The sequence below is a fragment of the Dryobates pubescens genome, chromosome 16 (genome assembly GCF_014839835.1).
Source record: "Dryobates pubescens isolate bDryPub1 chromosome 16, bDryPub1.pri, whole genome shotgun sequence".
NCBI lineage: Eukaryota > Metazoa > Chordata > Aves > Piciformes > Picidae > Dryobates > Dryobates pubescens.
This window is the reverse complement of record NC_071627.1, coordinates 20,552,783-20,567,452: the sequence shown is the minus strand read 5'-3', so window position 1 is coordinate 20,567,452 and position 14,670 is coordinate 20,552,783. Positions and strand designations below refer to the sequence as shown.

The window sequence follows — 14,670 nt, the reverse complement described above, 5'->3', positions numbered from 1 at the left end:
CCCTTCAGAGCTGGGTTGAAGTTTGGACTGGATGATCTTTGAGGTCTCTTCCAGCCAGATGTTTTCTGTGATTCTGTGAAATCATGGAATGGGTTGAGTTAGGAGAGTCCTTACTAGGCCATTTAGTTCCAACCCCCCTGCCATGGGCAGAGACACCTTCCACGAGGCCACCCTCTTTCTCCTCTCTTGGTGGGAGATGTCAGGTGGCTGCAGTCAGTCCAAGCAAAGCCAGACCAGGCAGAGCTCAACGCTCCCAGCTCCCTCTGATGTTTGTCCTTGCTGCTGGCTTTCACTTCAACATATCATGAAGCAAATACCTGTCAGCAGAAAGCAGTTACCAGCAGGCCTAAACACTTGCATAATGTGCTTCCCCTCCAACACAATGCCCTCATTTCTATTAGCACCAGTAGGGGATAATAACTGTAACAATAATGTCTAGAAGGACTTGTGTGTCTGAAAGCTTTTTCTGGTTTCTCCACCTCATAAAAGCTCTTACCTCACCCACAAGATTTGCCCCATTTAAAGTCTTCAACTTTACAACAAAGTTGCTCTCCCAGTCATTGGAGTTTAATTTATAGTCACTGTAGCATGCCTGAAGCCCACTCTGACCCTGGGTAACTCATGCAGGGAGCAAACAGCTCTACAGCTGTCACTTGTCCCAAAACCCTGGCCATGTCTGCCCCAGGCCTCCTCCACTGGTGCCTGCTCCAGCCCCAAATGCAGAGCATGAGTCACCCCAGCAGTTTCCCCATCAGAAATAAGGGATGAGTTTGAACAGCAAGAGCAGCAGCTCGGTGAAGCCAGTGGCAGAAGCCTCCATTGCTGCCAGTTTCACAATCAGTCTTGGTGGTGCTTTCAAGCAGAGATGCTTCATCTCAGGCACAAATGGTTCAGGGAACTCCTGGCAGGCAGCACTCAGTCTGTGGGTAAAGGATGGCAGCAATCCTGCCTGATCCTGGTGTGATGCAGCCAGGGACCTCAGGGTGCAGGGTGGGAGCTTGGTGTAGCCGTGCACAGGGAGCACAGTGTGGGGCCCTGGGCTGGATCCAGGAAGGCTGTTTGGTGCTGGGATCAGCTGGCATCCAGCCCCACTCCTCTGAGCAGCTCCTGCCTCCTTAGGAGGATCCTCCCACACAAACACTGTGCTTGACCTTGTTTTTAACTGCTGACCTCATTGCTTGCTCCCTGCCAGCCCCAGCCAGGCTCTCAATGCTCTATTGAGCTCACACCATCCTCCAGCTAGAGCAGCCCAGCAGTCAGCCCCTCCATCACTCCCTGGACACAGAGAGACAAAACACAAAACCCCAGGGAACCAGCTCTCAGGGATTGCCCTGGCCATCAGATCAGACTGCAGCCACCAGCATCATACAACACCCAGCAGGACTGCAGAGAGTGACAGCCACAACCACTTCTGGGTGCCCAAGAGGGCTCTGCTGTCACTCTGCAGTGGGCACAAAGCTGTCCTTGAAGGCAGGGAAGCAACCTGCCAGCCAGCACCTTAAACACCAGCGTGTGGCCACCTCCAAGCTGCTGTCACAGTGCAGAGCTGCAAGGGACTAGCAAAACTCCCAGAAAAGTCACCAGTGCAGTACTGGGTCCTTCTGGCCCTCATTTCTGTGCCAACTGGCTCAGCCTACAGAAGACCAACCTCTGCTTCAATCACACAGTCACAGGCCACTGTTTATTTAGGACCCAGTGGGCACACCTGGGAAGGAAATGCCAAAGCTGCTGCTCTCCCCCTGTCACTTCTCCTCTTCCTGCCTCTGAGTCAGGCCATTCAATTTGTGCTGTGGGTGACCTGGGATAGCTGTCCCCTTGCTCAGGGCCACCCGAGAGTTGCTGCTTCTCCCTAAGGAAGCCAACAGCTCATCCCACCTGCGTGAAAGGTTTGCTGCTACTGAACCTGTGTGTTTTAATAATGACCAAGTCCCTGGGAAGCTGGTTGGTCAAGGACTAGGAGCAAGTTCCAAAGTCCCTTGGGAGGACCAAACCTCTTATGTTTAAAATCCTCCCACAGCAGCTGCCATGAAGCAGCTTTTACAGCTGCAAGTAACAGAGTATCTCCCAGGGAAAGAAAATAATTGTGGAAGACTTTCCCCCCCACACACCTCCAAGTCACTGCCAGCACCTTAGCCAACTCTTATCTATTCTCAGCCACCTCTCACCACCCCAAACACTACCAGAAGTGCTCAAATTACTGCCAGCTCTCATTAGGTTCATGCAGAAGGCAAGGCCAAGCAATAAGGTCTCCAGACAGCTGGATGCTGAATTCTGATTAATCCTTTGGGTAGGAAGATTTCAGCAACTGTGAAAAGTGTTTCTGTTGGCTACCTACTGCAGTCCTTGCACTGGCCCACGAGGGAAGCTGGTGCATGTTTGATTCTTGGCTGCTGTAACAAAACCCAGATGGGCATGGCTGAAAGAATTACTGCCTGCATCTTCAAAAACACTAATAAAAATCACCTCATTTCCTTTAATTATTAAACTACTCTACACTAAAGCACTGCAGGGCAGTAGAATTCATCTGCAAGGAAAGCAGCTGCTGCTTCACAGACCCTGTTATCTTTGTTTCTTCTGACATTTCTGTGAACTTCAGCTTTGCAGCCGGAGCAAAGCTGCCATGTTGCACTGATGGAGGAACTGGCAGCTCAGCTCTCACTCTTCATCTTGGTTCAGAGCCCCTTTTTTTCCTATGAAACCATACCCTGCCATGAGAAAAGTCACAGCTGCCCCAGCCCCAGAGCAGCACCCAGCCCTGCCCCACACACCACAGCCAGGACTGAGAAGAAAAACAACTCCAGAGTTCTTTCTTCTCTTGTCATTTGTGCCCACTGCCATCTTGAGAGCTTTTAACTGCAGCGCTCGTCAAGACCAGATCCTTTCTTTAATAATGCTATCAACCAAAGGGGGGGAACAGAAAAATAGAGTTTATTGTAGTGCAGATTTCTTTTTACCCCAGACACATTCCTTTCAAGTCTGGTCTTCTTTAAGATGCAAGAGTAAAAAAAAGAAGAAGTAATAAAACTGCTCTCCCTTCAGAGATGTGATCAGGCCAACCACAGCTAAGGCAAGGCTTTTTTCATACACATATATAAAATCAGAGGAGAATTAGCCAAAAGGTATTTTAATAATAAAACCCCATTTCTCTGCTGCACAAATAGAGCAGAGGAATGTTAAGCCTTCAGCACAGCAGAAAACGTGCAAGACCTGCTAAAACCCAGAGGATTTTCGAGATGGGATTTGAGCATCATTGTTACCAACGAGCAAGTACAGAGGCAGGTGTGACACTCAGTCACCTCTGGTTAGCTATTCTGGACTTCTTGAAGCTCCATTTTAGCTGTGCATTTCTGCTCTTGTGATTCTAACAGAGGCTGCTCCCTCCCAATGGGCAAGCTCAAAAGAGAGAAATAGCAGGAAAGGAACAAAGAAGGGAACTTTCACGGCACAAAGAAACAGATACCGTATGTGGAGCAGCTTCTGAGACAAATTAGGACTCCTGCTAACAGAATCAAATTGCTTCCTGTCCCCTCACTTTAATACACCTTCCAAGAAGGAGCACTGCATTATAGTAGTTTTACACAGAAAAAGGAGAAAAGCCATATATGAGTTTGTGAACAGCCTGGGGCTGACAGGTTAGGCTGCGCTGAAGAAGGGGAATCCTTCTGCCAGATTCTTTCATTAAATTGCCCAAACACAAATCAATTCCTTTTAGCCAGTTCTCATTTATTGCTATGGAACAAAGTACCCACATTCTTAGGGCCAGATCAGCGTTTTCCCAGCTCATGCTGAAGCTAGCACTCTGCAAGAGAATGAGAAACAGCACCCTAGTGAGAGAGTCCTTGTCCCATATCCCTGAGTCATTAACAGACATCTTCAGGAAGCTCTGGCTTCTCTTCAGCAGCAAGAGCTTGGAAAGGAGTCCTCTCTGCTGTATTTTCTCCAGCCCAAGAACTGCAAGGTTCATAATCTTAAATATTGGCCTTTTCCTGCACCTCCTATCCAATATCCACTTCAACACCAACACAGAGCTACCAGGAACCTAATTATGTCTCTCTGACTTAAAAAATCACACCCTGATGTTAGCGAAGTCTTTAACTAGCCAGCTCCTACTCTTTTTCTCCAGCACTGGAGAAGCTCTCTGGACTGTGAAGACAAAGAGCTTGTTAACACATTGAGCTGAGGGATTTTGGTGAAAAGATACAGCCCAGGAAAACAGAGAAGCAGGCTGCACTTAAAATCTGTCACGTTGTCCAGCAGCCTGGACTATGCTAATCACATCTCTCAATGTGCCGTAAGAGCTGTCATTGCCAGACTGCATTTAATCACCCTTCTTGCAGCAGCAGCAGTGATCAGAGTTAATCTTTTTCCCTTTAATAAGAGCCATTACATCATTCTCCAGCACAGAAACTACGAAGTGGGAAGGTCAAAAAGTTCTTAATTAGAAGGGCTTTTATTACGGCGATGGTTCCGTTCTAGCCTCGATAAGAGAGATCTGCAGTACAGGCAGCAAGAGCTGGAAGGCATCTTGGATGTACGAAGCACTGTTTGAAGCCTATGAAAACAAACAAACAAAAAACACCCCCAAAATCAAAATACATGCATGAATAATTATGCTACCAATCAGCTTTGCTAACCACATCCTCATTTCAAAGAGCATTGATTAATGCACATAAGAGACACCTACTGCTCGTCGGATTCTTAAGGCTTCATTCTAGAAATCAATTAATATTACGTTTTTGAGAGGCTCTTCTGCCACGCTAGAAAATGAGAAATAAAAGCAACTGCCCTGCAAACTGCCAAACAAGATCAGATGCAATCCACATGCAGGCTACTGGGTTTGATAATAGAGGAGAAGAGCTCATTTCAAAGTGAAGCACAGGCGGGCTGCGGCAGGAAGGAAGAACACGCCAACGGGAAACATCCGTTTCCTACCGCCACACCTCAGAAGTTCACAGGCACTGAGAACCAGCTCAGCAGCTAGAAAATGTTGAGGCTTTTGCATGCTGATTCCTGAGCCTGTCTTAAGGTCTGACTTTGGACATTTAAATTCTAGAAATCCAGACTGCTGAATTTAGTAAGTGTCGTCTTAGTTTAGGAAGGATGTTGAGTTGCTGGAACATGTCCAGAGAAGGGCAACAAAGCTGGGGAGGGGTCTGGAGCACAGCCCTATGAGGAGAGGCTGAGGGAGCTGGGCTTGCTTAGCCCGGAGAAGAGAAGGCTCAGGGGAGACCTTCTTGCTCTCTACAACTACCTGAAGGGAGGTTGTAGCCAGCTGGGGGTTGGCCTCTTGTCACGGGCAACCAGCACCTGAACAAGAGGACACAGTCTCAAGCTGTGCCAGGGGAGATTTTGGCTGGATGTTAGGAAGAAGTTCCTCATAGAAAGTTATTGGCCATTGGAATGGGCTGCCCAGGGAGGCGGTGGAGTCACCATCACTGGAGGTGTTTAGGAAGAGACTGGATGGGGTGCTTGGTGCCATGGTTTAGTTGATTAGATGGTGTAGGATGATAGGTTGGACTTGATGATCTCAAAGGTCTTTTCCAACCTGGTTAATTCTATTCTATTCTATTCTATTCTATTCTATTCTATTCTATTCTATTCTATTCTATTCTATTCTATTCTATTCTACTCTTATTATATTCTACTCTACTCTACTCTTATTCTATTCTATTCTACTTCTATTCTATTCTATTCTAACCCATCAGAACTGTCAGCTGAGACAACATAAGGCTGAGTCTTCACTAAGTAGCTCATCTCCTGTGCAAACCCACAGACATTTATTAAAACTTTCAAGTTATTAGATAGGTAAGCAGAATCTGAGACCATGGGTTAGAGAATTTGGCATGCATAAAGATATTTAAGTGGGAAAAAAAACCACCACCCAATATATCTATTTTCTAAGTATTAGCTTAAAGTTTGAACTTTAGCACAACTGACCTCCAAAAACACTCCAGTGATTAAGGGATTAAGCACGTCTGCTTTCTCTTTGACCTGCAGAGATCAGACATATATTATCCTGATTGAAAATTTGATCACATTTCTTCAAGCAAGATAAAGCTAAATCCTCAGTAAGTTTAAAACCACCATTGCTCCCCTGACTGTAGGGAAGTGAAGTCACAAGCGGCAGAGGACCTGCCTTGTAGCATGCAAATAAGAACAGAGTCACCCGCACGTGGCCAGCCCAAGGGGTACCTGAATACACACATTATGGCAGCAAATGAGCTGTGGGCAGCTGGAGAATTTTAAGGATAATGACACTACCTTCAGTAACACCTAAGTGTTTTGAAGAACCCTCAACAGGATCACAAATCTTGTGTTCTTTTGTCTCCCTTCGCACTGCCAGCACCAATTCCCACCCCTATTCTGTGCCAGGCTGCATGCAGCAGCAGGCATCTGAAAGCTCAGCAGCCATGGTACGGGAAACACTGACCCAAAAGACCAGATCATAGCCAGCAGATTGAGGAAGGTGATTCTCCCCCTCTACTCTGCTCTGGTGAGACCCCACCTGGAGTACTGTGTCCAGTTCTGGAGCCCCTATTACAGGAAGGATTTGGAGGTGCTGGAACATGTCCAGAGAAGGGTCACAAGAATGAGGGCTGGAGCTCCTCTCCTATGAGGACAGACTGAGGGAGTTGGGGCTGTTCAGTCTGGAGAAGAGAAGGCTCCGAGGATACCCAATTGTAGCCTTCCAGTATCTGAAGGGGGCTACAAGAAAGCTGGGGAGGGACTTTTTAGGGTGTCAGGGAGTGATAGGACTAGGGGGAATGGAACAAAACTAGAAATGGGTAGATTCAGATTGGATGTTAGGAATAAGTTCTTCCCCATCAGGGTGGTGAGATGCTGGAACAGGTTGCTCAGGGAGGTGGTAGAAGCCTCATCCCTGGAGGTTTTTAAAGCCAGGCTGGATGTGGCTCTGAGCAACCTGGTCTCGCGTGAGGTGACCCTGCCCATGGCAGGGGGGTTGGAACTGGCTGATCCTTGAGGTCTCTTCTAACCCTAACAATTCTATGATTCTGTGATCACAGGGCAAAAAACTGCACACACAATTGTGAAAACACAAACAGCACTTTGTGGTGAATATCCCAAGGCTGCAATGAACAAAGCACATCTCATTCCCAAGAGCTCTGGTGTAGCTCTTACCCCTGCAGTTGTCAAGCACGTAGTGAACTCTTTAGAGAAGGCTGACAGTTCTTTGCACAGCATAATGGTCATTCTGTGGAAAAAAGGGTGGGAAAACCATGTAGCAAATACAGTCTACAAGAGAAACTTTCTATTAGCATTCCCCTAAAACACAAATAACTGCCTTGTTTCCTAAATGAACCCCAAATTGATATGGAGCTTATAAAGTGTATGAAGATCCAGAAGCTCCTAAAGGAAGGAAAAAAGGATGGGAAAATACGTAACAAGAGCAAAAGATCTGAGACAGCACTCAAAGGTCAGACACATCCAGTCAAGAAGGAGGATGCTAACTTGTTTTTTGACTTACTGACAAGTGTCATTTCCTGCATAGGAAGCTCTGTGTATTTCCTACACTTGGCAAGCATCTCCCAACACAAAAGAAAACCCTTGTGTTATGCATTATTACTAAGGCCACTCCACTCATTACTTGCAGTCATTTTACAGTATCACATACCTACCACACTAAATGATTAACAAAGTAATTAAGGATCACTTTTACACAACTGTTCTGTTGCATCTTAAATGTCTATTTACTGCCACAAACTTAGGGCAGGCATTCCTCTTGGCTATACGAAAGCTTTCAAGTAGGGCTTCCTCTTTGCTGTCAAGAAATGTCTTTAAGCTGGAGATAGACAGCTGACAGAGAGGTCACCCACTGCAACTTTGAACACAGAATTTAAGAACCCTGAACTCCATGGATTTGCAAAGGATTATGAGAAATTGTAGTCAGTGTGTGAGTAATTACATGCCACAGGTTTACTAAGAGATGAACTTACTGTGAAAGGGACTTGGCTCTGTCTGTGGCTGCCACCTCTTGTTTCTCACCATGCAGAAACAAAGCTGCAGTTTTGTGAAACATTTCAATGGAGCATGCTGTCATCTCAGCCAGACTTCTTATGGCAAATGCATGAATGTCCTGCAAGAGTTAAGGAGATTCCCCATACCATCCAAACCCAAGTGAATCACACAATGCACTATCACCACCCTGCCCTTTCAGATGTCAGCATCTGCACAGAAATAGAAACCCATAAACTCTGGGTATCACAGCTATAACTCAGCAGCCAGATAAACACTCAGTGGTCAGATATTATCTTCCTTCATGACTCAGTTACCTCTACTGATTCTTTAGCATCATGGTCACCATCTCTGGATTCTACTGCTTGGTTTTCTTCACTCTCTTTTTCCTCTTTAGGAAGGCTGCTGTTGAATCGTGCTATCCATTCGTGAGCTGATGTCCTCACCTGCAGGGAGATGTGCCACAGTATTTGACAGCTGGAACAAAGCCTCCCCCTGCACACCACAAAACATGGAAACAGGACCTTGCAGAGGTTTGGCTGCACTGATATCATTGAGGGCACACATTTCTCTGCCACTGGGTGCTGGTTTACCAGCGACACCACAACTCATAGAGGTGCTTTAGAAACGTGTCTGCAGAATGCTGCTGCCACTTGGTGGAACTGAAGGGTAGTGAAAAGAAGGCAAGAAAGGAGATTCTTCCTCAAACCAATTTCTGAACTTAATAAAGAGAGTTCTTTGTACCAAGAGAAGGGCTTTCATACAAGACTATAGGTTGACTTCACTGTGGTGGCTGAAGGCTTACTGCTCTCAGTAATCTTTGCCACCACTTAGTACTGCCCAGCGCCTACCGATTCAGAGCCAAAGACATTAGAGAACATGATTGTGCCCCACAAAGTCAAAGGAAAAAGCCTATCACCTTTGCCCACCATTGTCAGAAGATCTAAAACACAGCTTGTTTTCATGCATTTGATTTTCCCAAGCCAAACAGGACTGAGAAGCAGTTCCTCTCCAGCTTGAGAAGATGGGAAATAACTCACCGTGATCAATTTGTCCGGCTTTGAGGAGACACGCAGCTCTGAAAACAACTCTGTAACTTCTTTTGTGAACTCCTCATCTCCTAAAGGACAGACAAAGGATCCACACAAAGGACAGGCACAGGAATAAGCAGCATTTCCAATGCACAACTAGACCTGCACAAGTCTGCCAGCTATTTCCCTTTGAATCATCCCCTCAGGCAAGAATGCATCAAACTTGGTCCTTTAAAACACAATTTAAGGCAAGTTCTGAAAAGGTGGAGACACCAGAGCCAGAAGGTTAACTTTTGCTTTCTGTTAGCTTTTGCTTTCTCAGTTCTGCTTTTCTGGCTAAGGGGGTTTTGTTGTTGTTGTTGTTGTTTTTCTTTACAGGCAGCATTTTACAATGCACTAACTTGCACACCACCTTGGAGAGCCTGAAATGTCACTTAAAGCCTATGGTGCTCCTGTTGTATAGAGCAGGGCAGATGTTAACAGCAGGGGGAACGCTGTGTGAGCTCCATCACATGCAAATAGAAGATACATTAACTGTTAAACGATAGCAAGTGCAGGTGTGGAAAGCCCTCCCTGATGAGCCATTTAGGTAAAAGCAATGCAAGAAATTTACATCTGAATCTGCATAAACCTCAAGAATCAGATGGGTCTTGTGTATGGAGGCTTCTCCGAGTCTGTGGCTAACTTGTACTTAAAGCTAAACAAAAAGGCTTTTTGCTTTCCCAAATGTTGGACAGCAGTAGTCAGAGTCTGTCCCTTATGGTCAGGGAAATCCAGCATCTCTTTGTATTTGGATCTTGGTTCAAGGTCAGTTGTATGAACTGCTGAAGAGTCAAGGAACTCTAATCCTGCTCTGGCAAGAAATTCTCCCTGCTACAGAATTAATGCACAGCAGCTTTCCAGAGATAAAGGGTATTGCTACCTGTCCTGCTCCTGGCTACAGACAGCTTTAGAATTAAGCACCCAGCTTAACATGCCCATTGCTAGTGATCAGGGCTAGTTGGGTCTACACTGAGAATTTCATTGAGAACCAGCTTCTCCTTCAGGAACCTGAGACTCTTACCCTTACTTTCTTCCTCTTCATCTTCAAAGAATTCAGGTAAAGAAAATGCTTCTTTGAGTTGTTCCATTTCCTCCTCCAGTGTGTCCAACTCTGCTCCAGAGAGTGCATTTAGAACTGATTTCACCTAGTTAAGGGCAGCACAGACAAGAAGAGGGAATCATAAATCCAACAAGGTGGTGGTGGGGGGAAAAACAGGATAGAAGATTTAGCACTGGTTTGCATCATATGTAGAATGTATGTTAGTGAGAAAGTGGCATTTTCCTACAGGAAGAAGGAAAGGGAAAAAGACTTCTATTTGTGAAGTCCTATCAGGTAATAATGGATTCTTAAGTGCTTATTCAAATTTCTTTCATTAGAAAAAGTGAACCACTTCTGGAATTGCATGCTGTTCTGCCCTCCTCCCTGCCTCAAAGAGAGGGAGAATGATCTCTGCTGTGCTTACAATACTTTCCTCTTCTTCAGACCAAGGCAGCAATCAAGTGGGTATGAAGAGGGAGTGACTTGTGAGAAGTTGTGGAAGACATGCAAGAACTGAGGCTGGTGGGGTAAGGAGACCAGCTCTGGGAGCTGAGAACAGGACATAATGCTCCCAAGGGAAGCACCAGATCATAATGCAGGGGTCAAAATGAAGCTGGGTAATCAATCACTTTATAGGAAGCTCAGAGTGCTTGATTTTACATGTATATACATATATTTCTAATCTTTCTTTCCCTGCTCAGCTGAACTCAAAATAGAAGGCAAATTGCTCAAGGCCATTACCTTTGATTCACTCTCTCTGGAAAGCATCTCTAAAGCCTCCAGATGCGAAAGACCCTGAAACTCATCAAACAGTAACCCATAATGGGCTTTCTTCTCCGTAGCCATGGTAACCTCAGTAGCTGTCTGCTGCTCTTCTTTCTCTTTTGCCTCTCGTAAGACCTGAAAAAGAAAAGAAGGGGACTCAGGGCAGCACCAGAATATACAGAATATGGGAAGAGAAGGCTTTTGGTTCAATAGCAAAAATGGTTGCTTAATGACAGAATCACAAAAAGGAGATGAAACAAGAGAAACCAATGAGGAGCTGATAGAAAACTGCTGTACCTGAGACAACGTAGAGGTTCTGATCATTAGGCCCTTTGTCTTTTTGAATCCAGGGTCTCCCTCAGCTATTACATCCATTGTCTTTTTCCCAATGAATTCCAAGGCATCCAGACCTCCAGTAATAACACTTTTCCCCTGGGAATCAGATGTGGATATAGAAGGCATGTAAGACTCACAGAAGACTCTTCAATTGAAGAAATTGAATTGGAGGATTGATATCAGGAATACTATGCCAGACGCTCACATACAAGCTAAATTGGTCCTTGTCACCCTAAAATTCAACCCTAACCACCACAAAGAGAGCAGAAGGACATGCAAGGAGCCACAATACATTGTAATCCAACAGTTCAATACAGCACTCAGACAGCTGCAGCAATCTGATGGGAAATAACATCTTTATGTCGTGAACGGTCTGGTTCTCACCACATTAAAGTACTAAAGGATTTAGTTCTCATCCTTCCAATCAGAAAACACTAGACCTATGGGTTTTGGTTGCTAACTCTTGTTCAAGCCTTAAAAGCAGAAGCAAGCTTTCCATCTGTGGCTCTCTCAGATTCATGGGCGAACTGACAAGACAGCAGATCACAAAAGCACTTTCTAAGGGTAATGGGTTCCTTTGAAGTGCATTTCTCATGGTTACAGGAACAAGCTGATTTCCAAGCAATTTGGGCTAGTTTCACAGAAGTTTTTTGAAGAGGAGAATGGATTTCATCTCTAGACAGCTCTGTGGAAATCAGTGGAAATATTCCAGGAATGAGTCCGACCCTGCAATTACCTGAATACTCTGGAGGGAGGGAGCAGAGATAACAGAAGTGGCACGCATGGGAACACACACACCACACAGTGCACTGCTAGGTTTTCTTGTTATGTATCAACATTTATCACAGGACTATCAAAATTCAAGACAACTTACACATTACCTGCCAGTTAGAAGGCAGGCACAGGATAAAGACTGTCTGAATGTTGGAATAGGTTCTCACCACGAAAGTCAAAAGGTTCCTCTCAGATGAAAGGCAACCCCCTCCCCCCCAACAGTCTCTTAAACCCATTTTCTCCTGCATTCCCAGCTCACTCACTGTGCTTTGGACAGCAGTAGAGATGGTTGATAAAACTCCAAGAGCGCCAGCAATAGGAAAGGAGCTGCCATCCTCAGCTGCATCTGTGCTGCCAGCACCAGGATTCTCCTTTCCTGTGTTAGAAGGCATAAAATTAACTTCCTCACTCCCAGAAAAAAGATCCTGTCAGCTGCAGAGCAGAGAAAATCAACAAACACCAAGTGTCAGCCAGGAGCAGGACTAGGACTGATGTCATTTTCCTACCTACTTTTCACAGCCAGCAGAAGTAAGCAGTGGATTATTACTTTAGCACAGAAGTACCTACCTCAAAATGCAGGATGCACAGTAAGTTGGTGTTATTTTGGTGCTGATTATGTTACAAGAAACATTTCAGTGGTGTTCTTATGCAGAAAAAAACTGACCTCTTGTAGCATCTCTAGTCTCTGAAGATATTTCACTAGGACTGGGGATCCCAAGGGTTGTTTCTGCTTTTTCTATGACATTTGAAATACCTTGACCTAGAGAAGACAGCAGAATACTGCTTTAACCATGAGATACAACAGAACTCAGAAGAGAAACAAGATTAGGGCTGCATATTGGGTTTTAATACTCTGGATTCTTCTTGTTCAAGGGAGTTTACCCAGCACTAAAACCTATTACCGGCCAGCTTGCCTTCCAATGTAATCACCTCAGGTTTCATATCTGCTTTTCAACCAAGCTGTAGATCACCACCTGAGCATCAGTTTAAAATACCTGCTGAAAATTATGCAAACACCTCAAAATCTTGACAGTAATGTTAGCTGTTCACACCCTCTTAATCTCATGGCACCTTTTGGTATACATTTTCCCCATTACTTGAACAATTCTATTGATACTCTTCCAGTAAGGGCTGCTGTAACAGAAACAAGCTTAAAAGCACCACCTTGAGCTATTATCAAATACTAGAAAGAGCCTTACCTACAGTAGCTACAGTAGCAGTTGCAGTTGACAGTAGAGATTTCCCCCAGCTTCCCCAGTACCCCCATCCTGTCTGAGCTACAGCTGGAGAATCTGAGACCTTCAAGAAAGAAAAGCAGAAGAGAGTGATGCAGGTGAGGAGAGTAGCACAAGCAGCCTGTGATGTGCAACTTTTGTGCAGCAGCTTCTTTGCAGATCAACAGCAATGTGCATTTTTTTTAAGAGCAGTGAGGCTCATGGTCAAAATCATTTTGTGCTCAGAGCCACAAAACAGGAAGTCATGCTGTTAAGAGCAAGCACAGGAACGTACCTTCAGGGTTTCAGCTGTTGGCTTTGCTGTGACAGGAGGCTGACTTGGGGGTTTGGGCTCAGGTCTTTTCCGAGTCATAGGCACAGGCTCAGACTCTTGCTCTCTTACTTCATCACTCTTATCACAGGTAAGCTCTTCTGCTTTCTGTTCATTTTTGTCTTCACAAGGAGTTTCTTCCTTCAGGCTTTCACTGCTGTCTTTCCCAGACATGATTACTAACATCCACAGAAAGCAAAGCAGATAAAATAATCACTCCCTTGTACACTTGATTAGTTCAAAAGCATCACGTTGGTGTTCTAAATAACAGAACACAACCAAGACAGAAATCCCTTCATGTTGCCACTCACACTGGTGATGTTTTTAAGGGAGTGTGTACACTGACTTATGTCTGACTGGTAGAAACGTCACACTGGGAAGTTTAAAGTCCCATATGGCTTTATCTTACCAACACACCCTCTCCACGGGAAAGAAACAGGTTGCTAATTCCAACAATCAAATGAAAGGTACAGAAGGTCCTCAGATAATTAAATCCATTACTGGCTTCACACACACAAAAAATACACCCCAAACAAAAACAAACGTTGCAAACAAACTGCATGGGACAGCTGCTTTGAAGGGTGTTGGATACAAACGGGGATAGCTGCCAGAAAGCTGGGCATGGAGGGAGGCAGCACCTGCTTTGTTTCTGTGTTTAGAGCTGAGTTTTGTCAAGGCACTAACATCATCCAGAATTTGAAATGTGCTCCAGCTGCCACAGCCACCGGCCCTGATATTGCACATTGGCGATAATGGTGCCCACGAACAGAGCTGCCCTGCTGTGGCCTGCTCACAAGGGAGAAGTTTCTCCCTCCTGTTGGCTCTGTTGGCTTCGCTGGCAGCGCTTCACCAGCTCCGGGGCCGTAACCTGACGGCAGCAGCAGCAGCAGGCAGGAAGAGGCAGAACCACATCGAGCACCTCAGACAGCACCCCACAGCCCCGACATCGTCGCAGGCGTGATGCTGCGTCCCGGAGAGGTGGCTTCTGATGCAATCGGGGCAGCTGGCCCCAGCCACGGGATTTTGTTGGCTTTAGGCTTAAGTAGGACGAGGACAGCAGCTCCTACAGACGGGGCAGCTCCTATAGACGGGAGAGGGTACCCCCACTCTATTTCGCCGTGAATTCTCGCAACAGAGCGCAGGATCCCACAACCCCCACTAACT

The 14,670-nt window shown here is 45.6% G+C and overlaps 1 protein-coding gene across 1 annotated transcript; it reads right to left on the bottom strand.

Moving 5' to 3' along the window:
• Window positions 1-3,035: 3,035 nt before the first annotated feature.
• FAM114A2 (family with sequence similarity 114 member A2) lies at window positions 3,036-13,769 on the bottom strand. Its single transcript, XM_054168472.1, has 13 exons — window positions 13,471-13,769; window positions 13,161-13,260; window positions 12,626-12,721; window positions 12,225-12,337; window positions 11,149-11,283; window positions 10,828-10,986; window positions 10,069-10,192; window positions 9,015-9,094; window positions 8,292-8,420; window positions 7,956-8,095; window positions 7,141-7,213; window positions 5,938-5,991; window positions 3,036-4,552 (listed from the first exon to the last, which is right to left on the bottom strand). The coding sequence occupies exons 1-13, from the start codon at window positions 13,690-13,692 to the stop codon at window positions 4,454-4,456; spliced, it is 1,524 nt and encodes a 507-aa protein (XP_054024447.1). The 5' UTR covers window positions 13,693-13,769; the 3' UTR covers window positions 3,036-4,453.
• Window positions 13,770-14,670: the final 901 nt, after the last annotated feature.

Excerpts from the sequence above, each read along its gene's own strand:
- FAM114A2 (XM_054168472.1), bottom strand. The coding sequence starts at position 13,692 with ATGTTAGTAATCATGTCTGGGAAAGACAGCAGTGAAAGCCTGAAGGAA. Across the intron at positions 10,987-11,148 it reads GAACCTCTACGTTGTCTCAG|GTCTTACGAGAGGCAAAAGA; the intron begins GTACAGCAGTTT and ends TTTCTTTTTCAG. Across the intron at positions 4,553-5,937 it reads TCACTGGAGTGTTTTTGGAG|GCTTCAAACAGTGCTTCGTA; the intron begins GTCAGTTGTGCT and ends TTGTTTTCATAG.